Source organism: Cyclopterus lumpus, chromosome 4 (assembly GCF_009769545.1).
Source record: "Cyclopterus lumpus isolate fCycLum1 chromosome 4, fCycLum1.pri, whole genome shotgun sequence".
NCBI lineage: Eukaryota > Metazoa > Chordata > Actinopteri > Perciformes > Cyclopteridae > Cyclopterus > Cyclopterus lumpus.
This window is the reverse complement of record NC_046969.1, coordinates 26,617,080-26,623,435: the sequence shown is the minus strand read 5'-3', so window position 1 is coordinate 26,623,435 and position 6,356 is coordinate 26,617,080. Positions and strand designations below refer to the sequence as shown.

The 6,356-nt window shown below is 47.4% G+C and overlaps 1 protein-coding gene across 1 annotated transcript; it reads left to right on the top strand.

Moving 5' to 3' along the window:
* Positions 1 to 433: 433 nt before the first annotated feature.
* On the top strand, positions 434 to 5,907 carry lnp1 (leukemia NUP98 fusion partner 1). Its single transcript, XM_034531689.1, has 4 exons — positions 434 to 622; positions 2,572 to 2,817; positions 4,838 to 4,936; positions 5,752 to 5,907. Exons 1-4 carry the CDS (start codon positions 434 to 436, stop codon positions 5,905 to 5,907), a joined length of 690 nt encoding a protein of 229 aa, XP_034387580.1.
* Positions 5,908 to 6,356: the final 449 nt, after the last annotated feature.

Sequence of the window (6,356 nt, the reverse complement as noted above, 5' to 3'; positions counted from 1 at the left end):
CCAGGTGAATCAGAGGCTTCCAGGTGAATCGGAGGCTTCCAGGTGCCTCAAAGGCTTCCAGGTGAATCGGAGGCTTCCAGGTGAATCGGAGGCTTCCAGGTGCCTCAAAGGCTTCCAGGTGAATCGGAGGCTTCCAGGTGCCTCAAAGGCTTCCAGGTGCCTCAAAGGCTTCCAGGTGACTCGGAGGCTTCCAGGTGAATCGGAGGCTTCCAGGTGCCTCAAAGGCTTCGAGGTGCCTCAAAGGCTTCCAGGTGACTCGGAGGCTTCCAGGTGAATTGGAGGCTTCCAGGTGCCTCAGAGGCTTCCAGGTGAATTGGAGGCTTCCAGGTGAATCGGAGGCTTCCAGGTGAATCGGAGGCTTCCAGGTGAGCTCCCCTTCGTCCTGCACATCCTCGCCCCTTCGTCCTGCTGCACCAAGAGGGCCCCTGTCACCATGGCCCTCCGGCTCCTGCCAGCTTTCAACACGGACAACGACGACGACGACGACGGGAACTTCACAAAATGGATGAGCAGTTACTGGGGACACGGGGCAGAAGGCTCCAGGGACAGGAAACGCATCAGGAGGCCGGCCGGGGCGGCGTCGGCGTCGCGAGGGGATCGGAGAGCGTCGCTCCCGACTGTGGTAAGGAACCGGCACCATAAGACCCCGACCGGGGAAGCATGCACACTTTGAACAACAGCGTTTTGTTCTGACCACGGCACAGAGAGTGTTTAACACAACTACCTTTAAAGTTAGTTTATTCCTGTAATGAGGTGCAGGAACAAGGGAAGCATGACGACTAATGGATGCATGAGTACCCTCTGCACATGGGAAACCTTCACAGCGGCTGTGAGCTCTGCAGTAATGTGTCGGTCTGTTATGGTGTAATCTGGACCTACCTCTCTAATGTCTTTTGTGGAATGTTTTCGATGTTGGTTATTACTCAGCGTTTATCTGTAACTGAAGCAAACAAACCCTTTCAGAGAATGTCTCTATCGGCTAGAGAGGTCAGAGGTCAATGCCAGCTGCACTACAGCACAATAGTGGCTCATACAGGAGGTACGGGGACCCCAAAGGATCAGGGGCCCCCATGGCATGCCTCACTCAAAGAGACACGAACCAACCAGGAGGAGACGCAAAATGAGCCAAAAGAGACTAAAGAAACACAAATAACAAACAAAAGACAAAGCAACGAGCAAAGATACACACAACTACAAAGATACACAAAAGTACTACTAATTATGTAATACTCTGTTTATTACACAAAACGGTTCAAACCGTGGAGCTTTGCCTTGAACATGTGGACATTTATTATAAGGGGGGATGTGAATAACAGATGCATTGTGGGAACCAGCCTTTTTGGAGAAAAACCCAAACTATCGGAACTAAAAGTTAATTTAATAGACCTGATATTATATGTTATAAATCCTAACGGTCTGACTCCACTTCACCTTATTTGATCTCAAACAGGCAAACCAACATGTTTAATACTTTGTAGATGAAACCAAATAAAAAGATTAAGGTGGAGTCATTCTGTTAATTCTGTCTTTGTATTAGGACAACGTGAACGTTCAGGCTCCCTCGTGTGGCTCAAATGTGAACTGCATATATAAATATTTAATAACAAGGAACTACTGAATGGGTCCTCTAATTACTGACACACTCATGGATGCATTCAGGGTTTCTTTGTCTTCATCACGACAGTAAACTAGAGATAATCCTGAAGATCTTTCTCTGTCAGCGTCAGATTAGTAATCTGATTACTTCTGTTGTGTAAATGATGAGAGGAATATTAATAGAGAGGAGATTTACAAACATGTTACTCTTCAATATCTGTGATTAACATGCTCAGCTGCCTGTCTGTCAGTCTGTCTGCCTGTCTGTCTGCCTGCCTGTGTGTCTGCCTGCCTGTCTGTCTGTCTGCCTGTCTGTGTGTCCGTCTGTCTGTGTCTGTCTCTGTGTGTTTGTCTGTCTGCCTGTCTGTGTGTCTGTGTGTCTGTCTGTGTGTCTGTCTGTCTGCCTTTCTGTCTGCCTGTCTGCCTGTCTGCCTGCCTGTCTATCTGTCTGCCTGTCTGTCTGTCTGCCTGCCTGTCTGCCTGTCTGTCTGTCTGCCTGTCTGTCTGCCTGTCTGTCTGCCTGTCTGTCTGTGTCTGTCTGTCTGCCTGCCTGTCTGTCTGTGTCTGTCTGCCTGTCTGTCTGCCTGTCTGTCTGCCTGTCTGCCTGCCTGTCTGTCTGTCTGCCTGTCTGTCTGTCTGTCTGTCTGCCTGCCTGTCTGCCTGCCTGTCTGTCTGTCTGTTTGTCTGTCTGCCTGTCTGTCTGCCTGCCTGTCTGTCTGTGTCTGTCTGCCTGTCTGTCTGTCTGCCTGCCTGTCTGTCTGTGTCTGTCTGCCTGTCTGTCTGTCTGCCTGCCTGTCTGCCTGCCTGTCTGTCTGTCTGTTTGTCTGTCTGCCTGTCTGTCTGCCTGCCTGTCTGTCTGTGTCTGTCTGTCTGCCTGTCTGTCTGCCTGCCTGTCTGTCTGTGTCTCCCTGTCTGTCTGCCCAGGTGAGACTGGATCCCAATGGACTGGTTAAATGTCTCCCCTTCGGTCCACAGTCCCAGCTGGACGCTATGAAGCTGAACCGGCTCCACGCGGCGTCGATGGCCTCCGGTTCGGGTCCCGTGAAGACCAGAGAGGAGGGGGGCGAGGCCCGGAACCACCAGAGAGCTCGCCGAGCCTCTTCGGACGACAACAGCCGCTCCAAGTCGGCCATCCCGGAGAACCGGATCAGCACCATCCCCGAGCTCGCCGAGTCCTTCGAGAGGAGGCTCTTCCTCCGGGACAAGAGGACCACGTGTCTGGTGAGCGGCGCCAGGAGGTCACAGGACCGTTGTCGGTGTGGTTCACTAGTGGGCTTGAAGGATTCTACCTCAGTATGCTGAAAACCCAAAACCATGACATTGATATTCATGAAAGGGCTGGACCACATCTGTATGTTATATTCAGGCATATACATATTTACATTGTTTTTGTTTTAACTTGTTTTTTAATGACGAATCTTGCAATGCATTAAAAAATGTACAGACACAAAGCAACTACAACTACAGAGATACACATGTTGACTACAAAGAGACACACAGCAATTACAGAGATACACATGTGGACTACAAAGAGACACAAAGCAACTACAACTACAGAGATACACATGTTGACTACAAAGAGACACAAAGCAACTACAACTACAGAGATACACATGTTGACTACAAAGAGACACACAGCAATTACAGAGATACACATGTGGACTACAAAGAGACACAAAGCAACTACAACTACAGAGATACACATGTTGACTACAAAGAGACACACAGCAACTACAGAGATACACATGTGGACTACAAAGAGACACAAAGCAACTACAACTACAGAGATACACATGTTGACTACAAAGAGACACAAAGCAACTACAACTACAGAGATACACATGTTGACTGCAAAGAGACACAAAGCAACTACAACTACAGAGATACACATGTGGACTACAAAGAGACACAAAGCAACTACAACTACAGAGATACACATGTGGACTACAAAGAGACACAAAGCAACTACAACTACAGAGATACACATGTTGACTACAAAGAGACACAAAGCAACTACAACTACAGAGATACACATGTTGACTGCAAAGAGACACAAAGCAACTACAACTACAGAGATACACATGTTGACTGCAAAGAGACACAACTACAACTACAGAGATACACATATTGACTACAAAGAGACACAACTACAACTACAGAGATACACATGTTGACTACAAAGAGACACAACTACAATTACAGAGATACACATGTTGACTGCAAAGAGACACAAAACAACTACAACTACAGAGATACACATGTTGACTACAAAGAGACACAAAGCAACTACAACTACAGAGATACACATGTTGACTGCAAAGAGACACAAAACAACTACAACTACAGATATACACATGTTGACTGCAAAGAGACACAACTACAGAGATACACATGTTGACTGCAAAGAGAAACAAAACAACTACAACTACAGATATACACATGTTGACTGCAAAGAGACACAACTACAACTACAGAGATACACATATTGACTACAAAGAGACACAAAGCAACTACAACTACAGAGATACACATGTTGACTGCAAAGAGACACAAAACAACTACAACTACAGATATACACATGTTGACTGCAAAGAGACACAACTACAACTACAGAGATACACATGTTGACTGCAAAGAGACACAACTACAACTACAGAGATACACATGTTGACTGCAAAGAGACACAAAACAACTACAACTACAGATATACACATGTTGACTGCAAAGAGACACAACTACAACTACAGAGATACACATGTTGACTGCAAAGAGACACAACTACAACTACAGAGATACACATATTGACTACAAAGAGACACAAAGCAACTACAAAGAGACAGATATTGACTACAAAGATACAAAATGATGATAAATTAACTATAAAGCGTATTTTATAAAAATAATTATTGTTAGCACTATTAATAAGACATTTCACTTATTTATGAGAGGGCTAGATGACTTCTGTATTTCATATTTGGGTATTTAAATTAACTTTTGAATTTCTGTTTACTTTTTAAATTGCCTGTGGTTGGAAATAAAAACAAAGTATTTACTGTACTTTGTGTACATACAGTATAGTTATTGTTAATGGATAACAATTATGTATCCAGCTTCATATTATTAGCCGGAGTTCGAGGAGTGAAGTGCAACCAGACGACATTATAAATATACCACAAACATACTCTATTATACTCATTTTGGTTGAGCTCTAACAAGAAAGATTCTTCTTCTTTTTCCACAGAATGACGACGACAAGTCGTGCCGGATCTGTCACGAGGACATGAAGAAGAGCGGGGGGGCGGTTCACGAGCTGCACTGTTCACACCACGTCCACAGAGAGGTAACACAAGTTGTGTAACTCTGACGCGTTGCATGTCACTCCCGTCCAGCATGGCAGGTATCAGACCCCAGGTGCATGATGGGAGCTACTTCCTGGTTTACAGCTCGCTGGCCTTCAACTGTAGAACGTCAAAGAGACACAAAGTGACCGGAAATAAAATGATGACAAGGAGATGCAAGAAGACACAAAGACTCAAAGAGACTCACAGCGTTAGGAAAGACAACTCACAACAACAAGAAAGAGACAAATACAAACAACATTACTACAAAGAGACAGAAAGACGACCAAAACAACTACAAAGTGATACAAAGAAAAACATTCAGTATGACTACAAACACACAAAATAACTACAAAGACACACCAAATGACTACGAATTGACACAAACCTCAAGAAGATGCTGAAAGACTACAGAGTCTTTGAGTCTTGCTGCTGCTCAGCAGAGTCTTTGAGTCTTGCTGCTGCTCAGAAGAGTCTTTGAGTCTTGCTGCTGCTCAGAAGAGTATTTGAGTCTTGCTGCTGCTCAGCAGAGTCTTTGAGTCTTGTTGCTGAGCAGCAAGACTCAAAGACTCTTCTGAGCAGCAGCAAGACTCAAAGACTCTGCTGCTCAGCAGAGTCTTTGAGTCTTGTTGCTGAGCAGCAGAGGCGATGAGGCGCGTTGCATGTCAGGACCCAGCAGCCCGTGGTTGTGCATGATGTGAAGTGGTCTGAAGACAATCTGCCTGCACCTGATCCCGATGTGGACGCATGCGTCGCCCTCCAGCCGAGGCCTCGCCTCCTACTGATCCTCGTGTCTCCGCTCGGTGGTTCCCTGAAGGCATCTCGGAGGCCGGAGGGCCGGCTCGCCCACAGCGAGGCCTGTCAGGCGAGGAGGTTCTCGAACGAGAGGAGGAGGTCTGCAGACGGACCGCTGTACCTGGAGAGGGAGGAGCTCACGCCGCAGCGCCAGCTCTCCCTGAGGAGTCATCGCTGATGTCCTTCGGCGAAGAAACGGAGGATTTGTCTCCTGAACTTTTTACATTGTGTTCAGCCGCGTTTGGCCCCGTTTCAGCCGCGTTTGGCCCCGTTTGACCCCGTTTGGCCCTCTTTGAGCCCCGTTTGAGCCGCGTTTGGCCCCATTTGGCCCTCTTTGAGCCCTCTTTGATCCCCATTTGTGCCGCGTTTGGCCCCGCTTGGCCCTGTTTGGCCCCGTTTGGCCCCGTTTGACCCCGTTTGGCCCTCTTTGAGCCCTGTTTGAGCCGCGTTTGGCCCCATTTGGCCCTCTCTGAGCCCCGTTTGTGCCCCGTTTGGCCCTCTTTGAGCCCTCATTGATCCCCATTTGTGCCGCGTTTGGCCCCGCTTGGCCCCGCTTGGCCCTCTTTGAGCCCTGTTTGGCCCCGTTTGGCCTCGTTTGGCCTCGTTTGGCCCCGTTTGAGCCCTGTT